We start from the raw sequence: 22106 nt of genomic DNA on the forward strand, positions 1-22106 counted from the left end.
GCCCCATATTCACTCAGGAGCACCAAGATCATGGTAGCGCCTTTCTAGCACAGGGATAGCAGGCATGCCATAGATTGCTCTCCTACTGGTGCAGTTCTGCTGGTCACTGGTCTGACAATTGAAAGGCAACTTTTTCTTTTGTTTTGGCATCAAATGTCCTTCTCTTTGCAGAGATGCTATTCTTCCTTCCAGAGAGGGAGCTTGTTACTTGCTGTTCTCTGCATTACTTCATCCCTTGTCATGATACTTTGAGATGTCCTGCTATCAAGGTGATAGCATTTGTCAGACTATGGTGATGCCCTAGCCAGGACATTCAGCTCTGTATAGTCTGCTGTTTGTTCAGCTTGCTTTTTGTGCACCATCAAAAATCCAGGTTACAAGCAGTAGCTCCACTAATAAAGATTAATCTCATCACCTTCATTTCCAAGCGCCAACTTCACTAACAATTTGAAGACTAGTATGAGGATGTGGAGGATGTGGCTATGCTTAAGAACAGGTTTTAGAAGATCTCCCTTTCCAAGATTGCCACCGAGATGAGACTGGGGAGCCTGAAGGAGTCGGAGGTAAAAGGCCCAAACTGCTCTTGATCAGTTCCTGAGCTACTTTCGAGAAGGGTTCCGAGACTGTATCTATTGTTTGAGCATAGTGGAAAAAATAGGGGAAGTTATCGGATGTTTGTTGAACTTAGAACACCCAAGGACAATAGCATGCTAACGTTCCGTTCTCAATATACTATTTCTTTTCTGTTTGTTTGTTTTTTTTTCCTTTTTCCTGGTCATGTGCCAACTTTTAAAGACTAATGGATTGGTATCAGCCTCTGCAGCTGCAAAACTCTTAATAAAATAATGCCGAGTGGTTACCTCAAAATTCATATTTTTCCTTTGAAGCTGGGAACAAACTGTGCTTTTGTTTGCTAGGAAATTCTCCACCCATTCAACAGTGAAACATGACAGACGATCACTAAAAGCATGTGCAAGTTGTGCAGGCAGCACCTCGTCATTACTGGAAGAGGAATAATTGCTCTGGAGTGGTTCTGTTCCTGGGATAGTCGTGAGAGTATTAACTGGCCCTGTTCCAAGCTGTGTGCAATGAGCAAGGAGTAGCCTGACGTGTTCTTTGTACTTCTTGAACAAACCAGCCCCAAACCAACGTACGTAACTGCTGCGTCAGGCTGGGCTGTACCAACTCACCTCTAGGCTTCCTAAAGAAGAATTAAAGAAGGCTGTCACCATAAATTTATGTTCTTTGTAGGTGAAATTACACCATGGCAACTTCACCAAGTTCAAGTGCTTAACATTAGATAAGCTGCAGGAATTAGAACTGCCGACGCCGCTTTGTTTCTGACTCCCAAGCTACCTTCAGTGGATGGCATGACACCTCATCCCGTTGTCGCCCGCCATCTCACAGCTGGGTGGTGCTCAGGGAATGCATGATTTTCCACTGCTCAGTTTGCAGTTTCATGCCTGATTTCCTGCCTGCTATTCAGACGGCTGTAGAGATGGAAATGCTAATGTTGTCACAGTCTTTTCTAAGTAACCCTCCAGTGTCTGACTGCTGTGCAAACAATTACCGATTTGTTTTCCGTCCTAACTCCAAGGTATGGGCAGAGAGTCAAGGCACTTCACTCTAGTGTGCTCACATTGTGCATTATAACAAGCTTCCAGTTCTACAAACTTTTATTTCATGTACTGAGGATTGTTTATTAAATGGATACCTTCCTGCCCTCACTTTGGGCTGCGTGTGCCCGACACTCCTCCAAATGGCCTTCAGGGCTTCCTGCGGGGCAGCTGCAGACTGAGGAAAACACAATGGCTGCTTGTGAAGAGCCTGGCAGGAGGACTTGTTTATCACCTATGTGAGAGCAAGGAGCAACACTCACCCCACTGCAGGAGCCTGGAGACACCCCTCTCTGGCCATGATCCTTCCTCCCTGCGTGTTAGACACCTCCCTGCCCCTACAGCAGGCAAAGCAGTGGTCATGTGGGCTGCAGTCTCCTTACTGGGTGACCCTGAGCCCAGGAGGAGGCGGGAAGATGCCCTGGGAAGCATCGGATGCTGGCCTCAGGTGGGAGGGTCTGCACTTTCCCTGCACTCAGGCCACGGACAGGAGTTTGGTGGAAGGAGCAGAGGCCAGGCATAGCAGAAATAAGGCATATATTTCAGTTTAACTGTTAGCACTGTTTGTTCAGGAATTCAATGCTTTTATTCCTTTTTTCTCAGTGTCTTTAACTGAGCATGTTGTACATTCACATCAGAGACTGTCTAGCTCAGGCAGGGGCCCTGGTCTCTGAGTTAGGCAACTCCGGTGAAATTCTGTGTTCTTGATGAAGCATGACACCAGACTGGAGGACTGCAGACACGTCCGTCTGCCCTCAAAGTATGCAGACCGCATAGCCTGGCGGGCCGTACCTCAGTGCTCTGCCTTTACTGGGTCACAGAGAAACACTGGAGCCAGCCAAAAATGAAAGCATGGCCAGAATTTAGATAGGTTTGAGTACTGCCACCCGAGAAGTGCCACTGCGGCAGCAAGGTACACCTTGCCATGGAGAATGCTCTGAGCCTGCTAACGCAGAGCAGGAGTGCTGGTGGCATAAAGAAGCAGGAGCACAGCTGCATGGATGGGAGTCTGGCATTTTGTCTTAAAACAGCTGAGCGTAAATCTGATCAGACACCAGCCTTCAAGTTGGAGTAGTTGAGATGAAGTCAGCTACTCTTCTTTGTTGTGGGAACAGTGACTGTGGGTACAGGAGTCAAAGGAGAGCCAGCACCAACAGTGACTCAATCTCCTTCAGCAAGGTTCACCTGTCACAGCTGGATATCATTGCTCCCCCTCAGCTAACCTGAGAGTTTTGTAGGAGACAGCCCCGGGGAGCAGGAATTGCCCTTAGTGGCCGAATGCTCACTGCATGTGTCTCATCTGAGGGAATGCTGCACCGGCAGCACAGCGCCCTGGCTTTTCTGGGGAGCTATCTGCACACTGACTCAGCAAGTCACATGCTTTCTGCAGCACAGGTTGTTTTGGAAGTCCGCCACCGTATGTCTGACTGCACGGAACCTGCTTAACTTACAAGATTCGAGTCTTGTAAGAGCCACGTGCCTTCTGGAGCACTCATGTTTATTAATTTGTTGGGAGAGGCAATAATTGGTTCCCACTTGTAAACTTTCCAGCTGTTTCACTGTTCCTCTCTTTTACCTTATGTTTTCTCTTAACCTCCTGTTCTCTGTAACATCTATCTGTCATCCATCATCTATCACTTTTTTCTTCCTGCATTACCATGCTCCTTTTGTCTATTTCTTTTTCTGTTACGGTTTAAGTCTTCCCATTTGCAAAGTAAAGCCATAATAGATCTTTGTTTTTAGCTTATATAAGTTAAATGTATATATAGAAACATCGAGGCAGAGCTGAGTAAAATACAGTATTACGGCAATTCTGGTAGAGGAAAATCAAATTACATATTAAATTTTAGCAAAAATGGATAGTTTTCCAAATTAGCCATCTGCATGCAGTTGCAATTAAATTTTCTCAGGCCAGAAGGCTGATTCACATGTAAAGCTAGTGGGCTGTGGTTTAGACAACTTGTTTATGTTGTTCCATATTCTTCTCTTTCTAATCTCGTCTGGATGGTTGAGCAGCCTCACACTTTCAAGGTGCTTTCGTATCATGTCTGTTACAGCAACGTCTTCCTTTCTTTTACACAATGAAGACATTGTTCACTGCCAAAGCTTCTTTTAGACAAGCAAAATAAAAATAAAAATAAAAACTTGTATATAGATACAAATATAATCACTATGAGAAATATATCACAGAAAAAGATTCCAGCTACGGCTGGCAGATTTCTCCATATACAAATAAACTCACCGTTGAATTGCTCTATCGTGTCCTCCAACAAATACTGTAAAACAGAGAGTAGCACGTAGAGGTGGGGAAAATATAATAATCAAGCAATTCTGCTGTGAGAAGGACACCTGCGTTTTTGCTTGGATGAGAAAAATGTGGATCAGTCACAGAGAACCTCACATTCAGTTTCCCCAATCCTTAAACTGATGGAAGACTTCACCGATTCCAGAATAGCTGTGAGAGCCACCATCAAGGGCAACTCATAGATGACTTCCAACTATAAATTCCTTCCTGGCCCGTCTCCCTTCAGATCAACAGCTACAGTCCATAGGAAGGGTCCTCACTTTGACCATAGGTCCTATATTGGCTCCCAGCTCTTAAAGTGAATCCTGCCAGTAAGGCGGGAGACCCTTTAATTCCTTTCCTTTCCAGCGGAGGATACCACTGCACAGACTGATTGCTTCAGGAGCCAAACAAGCATGCAGCCAGCCTCTCGGCAACTTCATGTGTGGTTTGCCAAAGTGGCACAAGCCTGAGACGTAGGACCAGACACATACCCAGAGGGATGCCAGCACTTGTACAGAGAAGATGAAAATTGCTGTAATCGTTCTGAAGATGCCATCCTTCTCACAAAGTAACTTCTCACAGACATCAATAACTATTTATACTATTTTCTCATATGCCTGCCCACTGCTTTACAAAACTGGCCAGTCAGTCTCTGCCTTCTCCTACTGCATTGCCTGAGCACTGCAGCTGCCTTCCAGCCTATTAAAGCTAGATACAAATATATTTCATTGAGATATCTGCCTTTGAGGGGATGGGGGGGACAGCAAAACTATCCTTCTCTCTTACTGTCCTTCAGTCTCCATTTAAGGTGTCTGCTAAACCTACAGTCAGCATATCTGTTGGTGAATGGTTTGGGCATTTTCCTGTTGGTGGATGAGCCTATCTTCTTCTTTGGAGACTTTGCACTGATTTGCTTGGCCAGGCTAAAGACCAAGTAGAATTAAAGGCTTTTTATCTTTTGTTTGACAATTTTATAGTACCTTAGTTGCGTATGTAAGTAGAAAGGGGGAGGGTCTTACGTGTGCGTGTAGGTGTAAACCTGTGCATAACTATTTCAGCATTTTTGTTTGGATCAGGAGTGCAAAGAGAATTTGCCTCTGGAGAGGCAGAATTGGACTTCACAAAGGGCATCATTTTTTGTGTTGTTTTTTTTTTGTTTGTTTGTTTGTTTTCCTATTTGATATGAATGTTAACCTTGGCAATACAGGACAACATCTAGTCTGTTCTGCTGATGAGCATCCAGTCCATTTAGCCAATGAGCAATGTGAAGGTGGAAAAGGTCTGTATATGTAAAGATAGATAGACATCAGCTCTTCAGCACCGGTTGACTCTAGGGATCCAGTCCTGTTATTTCACTCTACTTGCTTTTGCTGACATGTTGTTGGATGGCTAAGGATCTTTCATCATCCCAGTCTCCATGACTTCTAAATGGGGACACAAAAGCAAGTTGTGAATTTGATGGAGTAAGGAACATGAAGAGCTACACTTCAGAGCTGGATAACTCAGGAAGGTGAATACACACAACAAGTTGAAGGAGAGCAAGTAGTGAGCCACGATGATATGTGGGAGACAGGAAGGCTGTGCACTTCTTCATTTTTCATTTGTTGGTTAAAAAAAAAAAAAAAAAAACAAAATAAAAGGGGAAGAAAAAAATAAGAGAATAAAATTGAAGAAAAGCAGGACAAAAGTGCTGTTACATTCCCTGCTCCATCTGCTGGGCCAGTCCAGAATAGCTTGTCATGCTCTACGGTTGCCCTGTAGTCTTTTTCTACTAGCTTGTCACCTTTCTCCAAATATCTCTATATATTTTGCATTAATATCATTTTTTTTTTTTTTTTGTAATGGCGTCTGAGCTTTGATTTCTCCCTGTTTAGTGTTTCGATAACAAATGATACAAATAAACTGAGTACTTCCTGTAGTAGTTCTACTATTTGAAGGAGAACTGTCAAGTCAGCATGCGGCATATTATTAAAATCCATTGAAATGAAAGAAAGGATGATATTTGTTAATGAGATCTGGTTTGAGATGGTTGATACCAAAGGAAAAATAGTGGTATAGCAAGATCCGTCTTTTGAGGGAAGGGTTACAAGATTTCAAACCCACATTGCCAAAGAAAATTCCAGTGAGAAAATGAAGCGATGTGGTGGAAGCAATCATTCTTATCATTATTAGATATATGAGGACGCTCTGAGATGTACACATTAACTTGTTCAGTAAAGAAAACAGCCATCCATATTGCTATTGAAATGTTTGGGGTGCCTGTCCTTAAAGAGGCTGCAAATTGCTTGGTTTCCACACCTGTCCAACTTTATAATCTATTGTAATGCAAAGACAAGACATTGTACGTGCATAGTTCTTCATAATGAAAGAAATGACAGGTTCAAAGGTATTACAGAGGTATCCTATTGCAAAAGAGTTGTACCTCTTTCAGACAATCCACAGCAGGGGAGAGGAGTAAAGGAAATCTGAGCAGAGCACTTCTCTGGAGTGAGATGACTCACAGATTTTGCAGAAGGCAGATTGCAGCGTAGGCAAAATCTGCCCTTTGAGCAACCATAATGATTAAAATAAATAGAACTGTAGGGTTATATTCTAGTATGATGAAATTGCTGTAGATTATTTAGATGATTAAAATCCTAAACTGCTTGGCATTATTTCCTACGGCATATTTAATATTATTTTCATGGCATCATAAAAGGGTTTGTGTTGGAAGGGACCTTTAAGATCATGTAGTTCCAACCCCCTGCTGTAGGCAGGAACACCTCCCTCTAGACCAGGTTGCTCACAGCCCCATCCAGCCTGGCCTTGAGTGCTTCCAGGCATCCACAACCATACAGGGCAACCTGGTCCAATGTCTCACCACCCGCACAGTAAAGAATTTCTTCCTAATATCTACTGTAATCTACCCTTTTCCAGCTTAAAATTTCAGTTCTTTTAGAATGTTGGATTTACTTGTGCTTTATTTACCATGAGCCAGCCTAAAACTCTCTTCCCCCCATAATAGCTCTCAAACAACCTACAATCACACTTAAATGCAAAAGACAAATACATAGGCATGTAGAATGAATGCCAGTTTTGATTTACAGAAAGAGGAAACGCTTCCTAGCAAAGTTCAGTGCCTGCTCTAGGACACAGCACACAAGTGCCAGTCGAAGAGGTTTACCAGTAGGTGGTGATATTTAATTATTTATTAGTCGTTTTCTAGCGCTACGAGCAGCTGTGCTCAGGGACTTCTAAACCTCTTGTTTATGGTTTCCTTTCTTATTGCTGCAGCTTTCTGAAATGCTTGTTCTATGTTTCAGAAGCATTTCCTAGCTGTGACGGCAGCTCCATGCCGCTCTGTGTCAGCCCGCACTGCTCTGCCAACCTCTACTGTGCTGCAGCGTTGCTTTATTTTCCATCTGCTGGTGAAAACTATTAACCCAGATCTCACAACACAATCAAGGGGGGAAAAAAAGTCAATTGTTTTTGTAACGGCGTGTACCTCTTATTGACTTCCACTGAATAAAGAGGCTTTAGTTCACTGTGAGCAGCATTGCTGTTTACAGGCAACTGCACTCAGCACCCTTCTGTAACTCAGTCACACCCTTCTGTGCTTCAGCGCCCCAGAGTTATGAAGCCATCAGCAACCCTGGAAAAAAAAAGAATGATTAACCTTAACTTGGCCTATCAATTATTGTCTATTTAAGTACTGTGTGTGGGTCACGACTAATTAAAACCATAGAGCTGCAAGGAGAGAGTTGAAGCTGGTTGGGTGGATAGTGAGTTGTTTCTATGCAGAAAGCAAGCCAAGAGGCTCTCTTAAGCTTCAGGAATCAAAGCAGTTCCTCTCCAAATGTGAAGCTGAGCCTGTTTGCTTCATGGGAGCAGCACTGGATCCATGGAGTCCATGCCCAAAAATACTTCACAGCCTGGGACAGAGGTGACAGACAAGGGTGCTCTTGGTAGCCACTGCGTACATTATGCAGTTGTTAAAATGTTTTCCATTTTCCTTTAACTACCATCAAATGCACTGTTCAGTTTTTCCCCTCTTTGTAAAAGATGGACAACCAAAACAGGCATAAGCGCTGCTTTATTTGTGTTGGTGACACTGGACCAAGAGGGCTATAATAGTTATTTATCAACAGTGCTGCAACCTAAAGGTTTCTTAAATGGAAAAGAGGGCAGGCATTTAATTTTTCCAGGGAAGAAAAAGAAAAAAAATGCAATTATTTAAAATAGGCCACAAAGCAAGTCCTGTTCTCTGCTTAAACATGGTTGCTCTTCTAATACTGTTACGCAGTTTTAGAGAAATTACTCCTGTTGTGGCAGCAGGGTAATATCTGTAACTGATGCTCTCATCACACTGCAGTACAGCTACCCAGATCACGTAGGGAAAAGGCAGTGCGATGGTGTGAGGAGCCACGGGTATCTGATGCTCTATCATAGAATCATGAGGCTGGAAAGGACCTACAAGATCATCTGGTCCAACTGTCCTCCCATTACCATTGCTACCACAAGCCACTAACACATATCTCGTAGCTCCTCATCCAGATGTCTCTTGAACACTGCCAGGGATGGAGACTCCACCACCTCCCTGGGCAGCCATTCCAGTGCCTGACCATTCTCTGAGAGAAAAAGCTTTTTCTTACATCTAATCTAAACCTCCTCTGGCGCAACTTGCAGCCATTTCCTCGGGTCCTGTTTATGCAGATGTTATAAAGTGACCGTACCTGCTTAGAATGACGAAATGACATTATTAGACCCCACGTGACCAGTGAGACATTGCTCTATGCTGCTGAGCTGCCTCCTCGATGGCTCAGTGCCAGGTGCTAGGGGCAAGCCAAAGCTGGAGCATTCACCGTAAGGGACAAGAAGTTTCATCTTAAGCGGTTAAAAATAGCATCACGATAGAAATAACATAGCTGTGCCTTTTTCTTTCCAGTGGTCATCCAACAATTCTCATCGTGGTATTTGTTCATTTCTATTAAAAAGCAGCATAGCTTCCATTAGTTTTCCCTTAATTTTCTTGAGGAGTTTAAACAAAGCACAAGAGGAGATTTCTTTTAATGGGTTATCCTTTTACCCTTCTAGAGCACCAAAAGTGCTCTCCTACTCCCCACGGCTTAGACTTGAGGGAGAACAGCAGGGAGAAGCCAGACATTCTCTACCAAATAGAAGCATGTCCAGGAGTGCTCCTAGCGCTGACCTTTGGGCAGCGGGAATGTCCCCAGCAGTTACTTCATGCCTGGATTATCTCCAGCCCAGAGCTAGCAGACTTTTTGCTCCAGTCTCTCTTTGCTTTGTAGTACGTCCCCCACTGTACCCGGTCCTCTTTCCCACCCAATTCTTCTTGACTCTTTTCCTTCCCTTTGCTATCCAGGTCATTTTTCTGTTGAGTTAATAAGATGTGTCTCTCATAGTGTTCTTCTAGTCAGTCCTACTGGAAGTGGCTTCAGGTGAGGAACATACTCCCACTGTATATGTCACAGTCTGTTCTTGGGGATGTCCTACTTAATGGTAATAATGAAGAATGAATGGCCAAGAACTGATCATAGCTAGTGTGATTCATCATTCATGGTTTATTGTATTTTGTACGCATATACCTCGTATTCCTGCTGAAACACATTCTGCTGCTTGTCCTGCTCCACTAGTAGCAATGCAATGCATGGCTTTCTTCCCATGCAAATCTGTTTTTCGTGATCTTCTCCCAGATCTCTTTGCCCTAAGCCTTTTGACTGCACTTCCCCCTCTAATAAATTAAGTCATACTGCAGGTAGAATTTAGCCAACTCTTGAATGGAATGTCCCATCCTGTCACTTGAGAAGGTTCTCTTGCCATGGTGCTGGAGACTGGCAGACACACTGTGCAGACACAGAGGGTACATTTCAGTTTACAGTCTTTTCGGCTCATAATGATAGAAGTGAGTGAGGGAAAGGCTTCAAGCCCAGGAGTTATGAATTTGAAAGGACTTTGAGTTTTAAAACAGAAAGCTACGGAACTGGGGAGTAAGAAGTCTGCAGATAGCATTCAGAGCAGCATACAACACGAGTAGATGAAGTTTCTGGGCAGTTTCTTTTTATTTGAGTAGTGGAACCATGATAACAGATAAAAGCAAATATCAGAACAAAAGAGGCTGCTTAGATGGTGCCCACAAGGAGCTTTCCAGTTCTCCCTCCCATCCCCATCTGGAGAGAATAAATGAGCAGCTGGGTGGTGCTGAGCTGCCTGCCAGGGTTAAACCTTTTTGGTACCCAATGTGGGGCATGAAGGGTTTGAGACAGCAACAGATTTGATTGGTTTGTGGAGTGTGTTAAATCAAGTTTATATACTATAGCAGGTTAGCTGCTAATTGGCAAGCTCCTGTACTTGTCATGCAGCTTGCTTGCCTTATTGTATGTTATAGATCAGTGCTTGATAGTGGCTTATTTGGCTTCTGCCTTGTCCTCTACTCCTTATCATCTTGCTTTGCTGTGCCTGGGAACATTTTGATAGCAGCCAAGGCCACAAGCCTGGGCTGGCAGATGGCTGGGTCATCACTGCTGTCCCTGTGCTGCTGCACTGGACAGACTGGGACTCCAGACTGAGCTCAGCTCAGATGGACTGTGACCTGTAGATGAGCCCACATGGGAGCATGTATACCCCAAAGCATCTGTGGCCATGGGTAAGTCCACTTTGAAGCAAGCACACTTCAAATTGTCTGTGGCCATGGAGAAATTCATGCTGCAGCAGGTACACACCTTGCAAAGCCCATAAAACATCTGGGGAGAAGGCCATACCAGAATACCACAAAGTGTCTGTGACTGTGGATAAGACCACAGCACAGTAGGTGTCCAGAAAGACAGTGGCTAGTGGAAAAGACTGTGCCAGGTACACCTCAAAGCAACTGTGGCTGTGGATAAACTCATACTGCAGCAGATATACCTCTAGAAATGTAGCCCATTAATAAGACCACAACAGATCAGGTATGCTTTAAATTGTCTGTGGCTGCAGATAAGTCCATGACACAGCAGAAAAACCTCTGAAGGAACTACGGCTCTTTATCTCAACCCAGGAGTTCTCGCTTTCTAATTCTCTCCCCCGTCCCACTTGGGCAGAGAGAACAAATGGCTGTGTGGTAATTAGCTGCCCACCGGAGTTAAACCACAACAAATGGAGAATTAGAAAGGTCTTAGCAATGTATGGACAAGCTATCACGGAATCACAGAATTACAGAGGTTTGAAGGCACCTCAGGGTTTATCTGGCCCAACCCTCCCCCAAGCAGAGTGCACAGGCCATATCCAGGCATCTGCTGAATATCTCCAAGCAAGAGGCTCCACAGCTTCTGGGCAGAGGTGCTCCATGCTGGTGCTCCATCACCTGCACATCACAGAAATGCTGCCTGCCGTTCAGAGGGAACTCCTGTGTTCCAGCTTGTGCCTACTGCCTCTTCTCCTGGCACTGGGCACCACTGAAATGAGCCTGGATCCACCCTCTCTGCAGCTCCCCTTCAGGTATTTACAGATAGTGATGAACCTCCTGTTCTCCAGGCTCAACAGTGTAATGCTCTAAACGTGTTTTCGTTTCCCTTGCTCTGCATTACATCAAACGTATTTCATCCTTTCTAGTAGAGAAACACAGTTAGAGGAATAAGCCTTTTACCCACAGCCAAATCTCTCCCACTCCCTCTCACAGCAGCGCACCACAGCCAGGTAAATGCACACAAAGGAGAAAGGAGAGAATAGGCAGGCTGGCAGCCAAGGGACACCATGAACTGCAGCCACCATTTACCCAGCCTGACTCCACTGAACATCTGTCAGCAGCCATTTAATTTATTGCTAAACTTGAACTATAGACTGTAATTGGTAAATCTGCAGGACAGATGAAAACGCACCTGAGAGGCCTTCAAATTATCAACTATTACAGCTGTTTGATTACTTTGGAACCACTTCTGATACCTGATATCAGCTCAAGGCCGTGTCTGCAACTGTCCACATCAGTCCAGTGAAGAGCTCTGCAGAAAGATGTCAGAGCAGAGACAAAGCAGCCTTCGTCCAGAAATGGTTAATCAATAGCTTGCTAGGTTGACTGAGTGCCATTATATGCAGCGGTGCATCTACCGTATAAAAAATGTGACCGGTCATTCCGTATCATTCTCAGTCACCTCTTCTGCCATAGCATTACTGAGCAGGTTTTCCACTTGGAAGTTTGGGAGCACTACCAGAAATGTTCATAGCACCATGGATCTGGGGAACAGTGATAATAGTCTGTTGTACTTTATTGTTTCTTTTTGGGAGGAGAAGGAGGAGGTAAGGAATCCATTTGTAAATGCATCTTAGTATATACCTGTTCTTTGCTTCTTTGAAGCATACTGTGCGTGTGACTGAAATGAGTGTAACCTGAAGATCATCAGATGGATAAATGTGGGTGGATAAATGCAGGATAACATGGGAAATACTCTCTTTTGAGAGACTTATGTTACAATAGAATCCAGCTGCACAGACTTTTAATAGTGAGTTCGTTTTTTGAGATAGGTGTTGATACAAATCTATGCACAAATGAGCTAATTAAGATATTAATATGTGTGTTCTGTTTTGCTAAAGCACTGGGCTTAGTGTATTCTAATCATAGCAAATACCTGCTTCTATCTACATAGCTTAATACCTATTTAGAAACATTTCCTATTATCAGTCTATCCTAGGTGGTTACACAGAGCAAGTTATTTGCTTATGACAGGCTTTTTAGCACGGTCTGTGGTGATAGAAGGGGAAATGGCTTCAAACTTAAAGAGGGGAGACTTAGGTTGGATATAAAGAAAAAGTCTTTCACAGTGGGGGTGCTGAGGCAGTGGCACAGGTTGCCCAAAGATGTGGTGGGTGCTCTGTACTTGGAGACTTTCAAGGCCAGGCTGGAAGGGGGTTCTGAGCATCCTGATGTAGCTGTAGGTTTCTCTGCTCACTGGAGGGGAGTTGGACCAGATGACCTTTAAAGGTCCCTTTCAACCAAGGATTCTATGATTCTGTTATAATTTTGTATTTTTTAGCAACCATTTTCTGGTTTTACTATTAAAAGTTCGACAAAAGAAGTAAAGATATTTAACCTCATAGAATGATAACCATCAAGAACATACTGGGGGATAAAGTTATTTTAGCAGCCACGGTGACTTTCTGCAGGAAAGTCATTTTCTGACTGTCAGAATAAAGAAAATATCATTTAAGCACGTGCTTCATTTTAAGCATATGCTTAACATAAGGCATGGGCTTAATGACGATTTGCCTGAAAGACTAAATCTTATGCCTAGTGAAGATCATGGCAAATTTCCCACTGAAAACAGTGGGATTGGGTCCAAGTGAGATACACCAATAATAACAACCTTTCTACACTCAAAAGCCAATTCCCCCTTGGTGTTCAGATTGATTTGTGGATATCATTATGTTTCAGACAGTATTAGTGGAAAGCATTTATGAGACCATTATGGACCCGTGCATGTTAGCTAGAGGCAACAATGCTGCATTTCAACATGTGAAAACAAACAAACAAACAAACTCAATCTAGGGAAAAGAGAGATGGTGAAACTGTGTTCTGTCATGCTTATTGTGATGCAGACTGTTATCATTTTTTGACTAACATACACTTCACAATTGGCTTACTCTTCAGAAGGGGAAGAAATCACTTGCCAACAGCAGCAGAAATGAAGTATTAAAACTCTCCCATCACCATTTTGCTTACTTGGTAGTTTTGAAGAAGTGATTTTGATACATACTTCTAAACTCAAAGTTGTTTTTTGTGTGTGTTTTGTAGGCGCCAAGGAGAGCCACCACTTGAAAATGGGTTCCTTCCATACCTGGGCTGTGCCTTGCAGTTTGGTGCCAACCCCCTCGAATTCCTCAGGGAAAAACAGAAGAAGCATGGCCACATTTTCACTTGCCAAGTAGCAGGGAAATATATTCATTTCCTCACTGACCCTTTTTCATACCATTCACTGATACGCCAGGGAAAACACTTGGACTGGAAAAAGTTCCATTTTGCTACTTCTGCCAAGGTACCACTTTAAAAATGCTTTTAATATCTAACATGCTGGCAGGACAGACAGTGCTTAGCTAATCCCTGTAGCATTACTATGACTTTGAAATATAAGTTTTACATTTCTGCACTTTTATTGGCTTGAAATCTTGAGGGTTTGGGTTTTTTTTCTTTCTTTCTTTTTCGTTAATGGAAAGAAAATTTACAGTGATTTGGATTATCCAAGAAATACATTTAGCAAGGCAGTATCCCAAATTGCTGTAGTAGAAACACAATTAGAACCTTCTGCCAAATTATATACAGTTTGCTGAAGCTTAAGCTTTCTTCAGGAGATTCTTACAACTATGGGAGATTAGGGGTCCTATTGCCTCAAAATGTGATGCAACACAATGGAAGGTCTATCAGACTTTTACTGAAGTAAGCAAGCAGGCTCCTTTTGATGTCAGTGGGAGCCGAATGATGCTTTACGTAAACACATCCATTTATCTGGGAGCATCTGTTCACTTTTATTTTCATTTGCCTACCTAGCTGCTTTGGTTTGCTTAGAAAATACTGGTTCTAGTATTCGTAGTCCTTATGATGCTTCCCTATGGTTAGCTATGATGTGTTTTGGCTCTAATTTCTGCAGTCCTCATGATACTTTCACATGTTCTTCAGTTAAGTGTGTATACTTTGGCTTTAATTTCTATTAGGCTTTGTCATCAAGTTGATATCAGGTCTTGTTTATCGTGCACATAATTCATTTTGTAACAGGCTTTTGGGCATGGTAGCATTGACCCAGCAGAAGGAAACACCACTGAAAATTTTCATCATACCTTCATTAGAACCCTTCAAGGTAATGCCCTAGATGCCCTCATCGAAGCAATGATGGAAAATCTACAATACGTCATGCTGCAGTCAAGAGCATCTAAACTTCAGCCTAACACCTGGGTTACAGAAGGACTTTACACGTTCTGTTGCCAGGTGATGTTTGAATCTGGCTTTTTAACACTTTTTGGTAAAGAGTTTAATCCAAACCATGACAAAAATCTATCAAAGCGGGAAACAGAGAGAGCTCGTATCCTAAATGCCCTGGAAAACTTCAAGGAATTCGATAGGATCTTCCCAGCCCTTGTGGCAGGGCTGCCTATCCATCTATTCAAGAGTGCCCACAGTGCCCGTGAGAAGCTGGGAGAGGCTCTGCTCCACAAGAACCTACTGAAAAGGGACAACCTCTCCGAGCTTGTCATGCTCCGCATGTTCCTGAATGACACTCTGTCAACCTTTGATGACATGGAAAAAGCAAAGACCCACGTGGCAGTGCTCTGGGCCTCGCAAGCTAACACCATTCCTGCTACTTTTTGGAGCTTGTTCTACCTTCTTAAGTAAGTCCCAACGTTTCTCATTTCCAAATGAGAAGAATAATGTTTATTGTCTTTCAGAAACCAGTTCACTGCTATGGACAAATTCCGCTGCTACAGCCAATGTTAACATAAGTGACAAGCTGTTCTGGACTTCTGGAGAAAACCCCCTTTCTTGGTCCTCAGACCAAGCAGCAGTGGTACCACTGGTGGCAATTCCATAGATGCTTTTCAAGAAATACTACTTTGAATCCTAGCAGTAAGAAGTAGGATGTAATATGCTTTGTAAATTAAGTTTTGGAGTAACCCTATATGATATGACCTTAAAAGTGCTGGTTGCAGTCAGGATACTGATTGTACTGAAGGCTCTCCCGGTATAATCACATCTTTTTAGATCATCTCTCTAGAGCAGGCAAAACAAGCTCTAACTTTGTTGTTGTTTTCACAGATATTAAATAGAAAATAGTTTATATGTTGATAGATCCCACTGAGGTTACAGTAGATACGCAGCAATACTGAAATGGAACCTCCCTGCTGCCTTCTTCACCCTTGCTGCAGCAGTACTTTTGTATTTGAGGATAAAGCCACTGTGGCAGCATAAAGAGTAACCCCCAAAATATTGTTCAAATAATGCATGACGTTTTAGGACAGAGATTTGAGATTCACCTGAGATATGTCTGGATTCCTTGAGAGAAGGATGGGCATTCAAACCCCAAGTGGTTCAGGATTCTTACATCTCATTTCCTAAACCTCCACATTGGACTTTCCAATGTAGTATTTTCCTAAGTTTGGATAGCTGCAGTGTAAATGGCATCTGCTGAGCTTGTGACTCGTGAGAGGAGTACACAGTTCAGATAAAACAATTACATGTCCATTTTGGAGCGAATCTAAACTTGCATAATCTAGCCCTACATGACTAACTCTTGAGTATTCATCTAAATTTCTGTCTTGTACTTTCATGTCTACCCACTGACGTTAATAATTGAAGGTTTTTTGTACCTTTCATTCCATGAATGCACTGGCTTAAATCTCCTGGCCTTGAAGTCTTTTAATGCCAGAATTATGCATTCATAACAATGATACTGTCGCATTCTGTATTATCAACCATACATATTTCACCATAGTTTATAGATAAATAGTTTATAGATATTCTATGCCTGTAAGAAAATCTAGACAGTAGAGGATACTATGTGGACTTTTAGTGTTAAGAATTTTCTTTCCAGTTAGACACAATATATCGCTACGGAATAGGACATCATCTAGGAAAGTGATGCTATAAAACTGACTTATGATTCCCTTCCTAAATCTTGTAGCTGCTGTAGGGCTCCTTCCTAATCTATGACTGATTGTTTCTGATTTCTTACTCTTGGCATTGCTTTTCAGTGACATCACTGTCTATTACCAATGTTATGCACGTCAGTTCTGTCCCATTGTCATTGGAGACAGAATCAAATTGTGTTCTTTTCCTTTTTTGCAGCTATTGCCCCTTTGCCAAGACATCAAACAGTGCGATGGCATAAGTAGATTTTGCTGCAACACTGCCGTGTTAGAAATTTCTGCAGCTAACAAACTAAATTTTAGTCAGGACAGAAATGAATGGCAAAACGCATTTTTATACCATCCTTAAGATAACGTTACACTGCTTCCTCTTTTTGATTTTAGGAATCCAGAAGCAATGAAAGCTGCTACCAAAGAAGTGCAAAGTATTTTGGAAAGTGCTGGAGAGAAGATCAGCTTAGATGGCAACTATATTTCATTGAACCGAAAACAGCTGGATAACATGCCAGTGCTAGGTATAACTCTTTTATTTGGCAGTACCAGAAATCACCCCACAATTTTCAATATCTTCTATTAGTTCCCAAATGAATACTCGCTATGGGATTACTATTAACCAACAAAAAAACAGAACATCTATTTGTTCCTTATCAATGGCTAACACTATCATTCTTACCAGAATCAGAACTGGTCCTGGGAATATTAATTCACATGAATAGCACATTTCATGGGCAAAGGGATGTCCAAATACTGCTACACAACCACACAGCGTTGGACACCCTTGGGTAATTCAGAACAGTACTTTGTTTACTTAAGATCAAATAAAGAGGGTGCTGTCAAATTTTATATCTCATTATGGAAGGTTATTTTTTCACTTTTGCCTTTACCTCAATGTGAAAGTGTGTTTCACTTTCAAATGTTACGTTGCATCAGCTATAAATATTTTTCTATGGGAAAGAAGATTATGTTCTCAGTCTAATCTGCAGAAAGGATAATAATGCCAAATAAAAAATGAGGAAGATACTTTCTTAAGCATTTGTAATGTTTTGTTAAATTACTTCTCACTATAGGTCTGCTGGTGGATTTGAATAGTTCAAAATACATAAGCTCCCCCATGGATATATACGTACTGTTTCTATGGTAACCATTTCTTTTCCTCTTCCTATAGACAGCATCATCAAGGAGGCAATGAGGCTATCGAGTGCATCCATGACTTTCCGAGTTGCTAAGGAGGATTTCACTTTGCATTTAGAGAACAGTTTTTACAACATTCGCAAGGATGATATTGTAGCTCTTTATCCTCAACTGTTGCATTTTGATCCAGAAATCTATGCTGATCCCTTGGTAAGTATTTATCATAGCACATTACATTCTGAGCTCTAGCAGAAACTAACATGCTGTTCAACAGATCATTTATCAGGAGTGCCCCACAGTTGAATCACTGTTACACTCCAGACAGTCTGTTCTTAACGCATGGATACTCAAAGGTGGGCAAGAGAAAAAGTAAAGCCAGTGCAATCACTTTCTATCTGAATAACATGATTTGCTATAACCAACAACTGGGCAGAAACCCAAGACAACCTTCTACTTTTTGCTTTCCTCAGTAAGGAAAGGTCATCATTGTAGGGAGCTCGAGGGAGGACAAGGGTAGTATTGTCCCAAAGATGTGAAATGATCAATGTTTCGATGCGTGAACTGTGATGCAAGTTGTAATGCTTATTTTAAGGGGTCAGAAAAGAAAAATTATCAGAAAGATTCCCTAGCTCAATTCTAGCAAGGGTCCTGAGATGATATGGTCCCACAGGCCAGAACTTCTCAGAGGCCACACGTTCCAAAAAGCAGAAAAACTGCCTTGTACAATACTCCCAGAGGCAGTTCCCTCCCAGCCTGCATTCTGTGTCTTAATAGCATTCCCCAGCCCTTGGAGGTATTCAGGTATCAAGTAACTCTCTTGTGGGTTTTATTACAGACATTCAAATATGATCGCTATCTCAGTGAGAACAAAGAAGAGAAGACTGACTTCTACCGCAACGGGCGCAAGTTAAAGTATTATTACATGCCATTTGGGGCAGGAATAGCAAAATGCCCTGGCAGGTTATTTGCTGTCCATGAAATTAAACAATTTTTGGTTTTAATATTTTCATATTTTGAGATAGATCTCGTTGACAGTAACGTGCAGTGTCCTTCTTTAGATCAATCCCGTGCAGGACTGGGTATTTTGCAACCATCCAATGACATTGACTTCAGGTACAGACTAAAATGCCTATGAATACAGATATTATTAAATCTATAAGCTATGTACAGTATAAATACACTATGTAACCTATACTTTGTATATATAATATATATATTTGCAAATGAAATGTTACAAATATCAGCGGAAAAATCCATAGAAAGAAGCTACTTCATCAGCTTAATAGAAAATATATGATGCATGCCACATGGTAGCAGCAGACAGTGGGTTTAATGCATTATGTCGATATAAAAGTTACCCCTTTTACCAACCATTCTAAAATGCAACTAGCGGTTTTGAACTGTGTTATATAGTAAGTTTTGGGGGTGGGGGAAGGTTTGGCCAGCAAATACTTTTTCAGTGTCCCATTTTTCTAATATAATCAGAAGGTTACCAGGTTGTTCAAAATGGTATAAATTCAACAAGAAGTTAAAACTTATTCTTTTTTTATAACTGAAATGTTGGGGATAGAAAGTTCTCCTCAGGGGTGAAGATAAAATTTTATTGTTTAAAGGCAGTGGAAGGGAAAGGTTTCCTGGTGAAATACCTTTATGTTTTTATGAAGAACTAGAAAAAGAGTTGAATAAAATCTACAAAATTTTTCACGTTCTAGTGAAATTACAATACCTGTATTATATTCACTGTAATATATTTCTTTTCAGAAAGTTGTAAATGTACTAAAATAAATGATATTGTATGTACCAAGTGCCTCTCTAGATTGTTGGTTGTTTTAATATCTTAATTCTCAAAGATCTGCAATGCTCATCTCATGCCAACTGAGCCACCTTTTATACTAACCAGCTTCTCCTCATGTGTCTTGCCCTCTTCACCATCTTTGTTTTCAATATGGAGATAAAGAAACAGCAACAAAAGCTTGTGGTTGGATTGTGCACCCATCTCTACATTCTGAATTTCCATAGGCCATCCTAAGTCACACTCTATAGATGTTCCTAGTCAAGTTCCTTTAAAGGAACTATACATGGGCTGTAATGGCCCATGTATTTCATTTTCAGTGGAGGCATGCCTGTAAGAACAACCATCATAGGGATGATACCATTTGGTTCTCTGTAACATCCCATCCTTTTCATAGAATCATAGAATGGCCTGGGTTGAAAGGGACCACAATGATCACCCAGTTTCAACCCCCCTGCTATGTGCGGGGTTACCAACCACCAGACCAGGCTGCCCAGAGCCACATCCAGCCTGGCCTTGAATGCCTCCAGGGATGGGGCATCCACAGCCTCCTTGTTGTGGATGCCCCATCCCATTCCAGTGCATCACCACCCTCTGAGTGAAAAACTCCCTCCTAATATCTAACCCAAACCTCCCCTGTCTTAGTTTAAATCCATTCCCCCTTGTTCTATCTGCAAATTCTTTTGCAAATGTTGGATAGGTGTCATAAAATCCAGTTTTCAGTGAACCATCTACAGGTCGAAAGCAGGAGATTTCTTATCAACTGCCAATGGAAAGAATAAATGGACTTAAATTTCAGTTGTTTTCCTGTCATTTGTATGTATCAAAGGATTCACCTTTTGTGCTTGACTTGAATGTCAGCCTCATCACAGAAAATGAAATACACAGCTATTTGATATTTTCAAGTTTTACATTCTGGCAAGGCATCTGATCTGGCTGACAGAGCTTCCTAAACATGGAATTTTGGACTCTGTCCTAGAACTGCCTTAAATTATGTATGTTTCTCTTCTCACTATCCACCACGTTAAATATGCAAAGGTAAAGAAGTAGATTCAGCATGTGTGATTATTAACATTTATAGTATCTGTAATATTACAACTATTAAGTATAATGAAAGTGGCTCCGAGTTATTAGTTCTGTTCTCTTGGTAAGGAAGTATCCAGGGAAATATCCAGTATTTGCACTTCCACCAGTTATGTTTTTGCATGATTTCTATCAATTATAGCACTTTCATTCTTAGTACTGACTCAGAGAATACGTGAAAGTCGGCACACATCACATATGTCCTGGCACATATTAATACCATTAGAGTATCTGCTCCTTTCTTAAACAAATAATGCTTAAAACAGCAGTTTTTGAGGGGAGCAACGTTATGCAACATTTTAAGCAAATGCTCTTCCTTGATGAAAAAGTATTCAAAATAGAATTACAGTGGTAGAGAATGAAAGATAAATTGATTCATAAATTCCTAAATTAATTGCTAAATTAATTCCAGTTTCCCTGAAAGTTAAACCTTCTTTCATATCCACTTGCCTCCTTCAAACTGACAGCTGCAGTCTGCTTTAATATTTGCTTTCAGCTCCCTTGGTCTATGAGAAATCGAAGCATTCAGTAGCTCCCAAAGCTGATTTGACTTTCAGCTACCTAAGGAATACCACTCATAGTGAATTAGCATCAAAACCACCACAGGATTATCCCAGTGGATTAAAATTGAGTCTGGAGCATTGTGGGGAGGTCAATGACTTTATCTTGAGTTGACGCTCACAGAGACAGCACAGGCAATACAGAAAAGAAGATCTCCAGGTCTGAACTGCCTATTTGACATTTCTTCCTCCTTCCTCTGCTGTGTGACAGTCCCAATCCACTGGAAATATGTTCTCAGGTCTTCGCTTGTCTGGCCTGATCTCACTTGCCCAACCTTACCTACTCTCCCAACTGTGTATGTATTAAGTCAGACACCTGTTTTTTTCCTAGTGCCCTGAAAAACACTCTTTCCTAAACCACTAAGTCTTCCCCTTGTTATATTCCTTTGTTTACTCCTTCTGGAAACTCGAACAGACCTTCAGAGGGTGTTGGAAAGGAAATAGGTGCTGTGGCTCTGGTTCGTCAATCCCTTTATAAAGACTTCAGCATTTTACCTAAACGTTCAGTTAGAGGCAGCCATCCACAGTCCTCATTGCAGCAGACATGTAGAGAGAAACTTCACTTTCAGTTTGAGGTTTGCTTTTTCTGCTGTTTTCCCCAGGGAGAATTAGATCAGTCTTTAATGCTCAGCACATAGAAGATAACTGCTAACAAATAAGTTTTGGATTTCTCTATAGCCTTCAGCCAATTTTGTACCAAGAAGGTCAAGAGCAAATAAATAAAAAATTGTTGAGTTCTGTGACTAGGTTGCTATGATTCTACTCCTCCTAGGGCAAAAATGACTAAGAAATGGCCAGGAGAGCTCCCAAGACATTTTGTGTCCAAATTACTATAATCTTAGAACTGTGTTCATGAGAATTATTCAGTGAACACAAAAGCTAGATAAAAAGATCCAGCTTAAGACTAGCTCCTTAGCCCTCCCTAGACTACACAGTCATTTGGGCCAAAAGCCAGTCTGAGTCTACCTAAAGTCGGGAACTGGAAATAATTAATGTCAGAGAAAGTGAATGGTGAGACGGAGTCCTCCAAATGGCTC

The 22106-nt window shown here is 41.8% G+C and overlaps 1 protein-coding gene across 1 annotated transcript in view; it reads left to right on the top strand.

Annotated features, from left to right (window-relative positions):
* The window catches only part of CYP7A1 (cytochrome P450 family 7 subfamily A member 1), a 21254-nt gene extending 1818 nt beyond the window's left edge, over positions 1-19436 (top strand). The window contains exons 2-6 of the mRNA XM_072328344.1: positions 13664-13904; positions 14639-15249; positions 16888-17018; positions 17669-17844; positions 18470-19436. Coding sequence (XP_072184445.1) covers positions 14750-15249; positions 16888-17018; positions 17669-17844; positions 18470-18769 — 1107 coding nt within the window. The 5' untranslated portion in view covers positions 13664-13904; positions 14639-14749 and the 3' untranslated portion in view covers positions 18770-19436. The remainder of the gene's footprint in view (positions 1-13663; positions 13905-14638; positions 15250-16887; positions 17019-17668; positions 17845-18469) is intronic.
* The last annotated feature ends 2670 nt before the right edge of the window (positions 19437-22106 follow it).

Source organism: Excalfactoria chinensis, chromosome 2 (genome assembly GCF_039878825.1).
Source record: "Excalfactoria chinensis isolate bCotChi1 chromosome 2, bCotChi1.hap2, whole genome shotgun sequence".
NCBI classification, from domain to species: Eukaryota; Metazoa; Chordata; class Aves; order Galliformes; family Phasianidae; genus Excalfactoria; species Excalfactoria chinensis.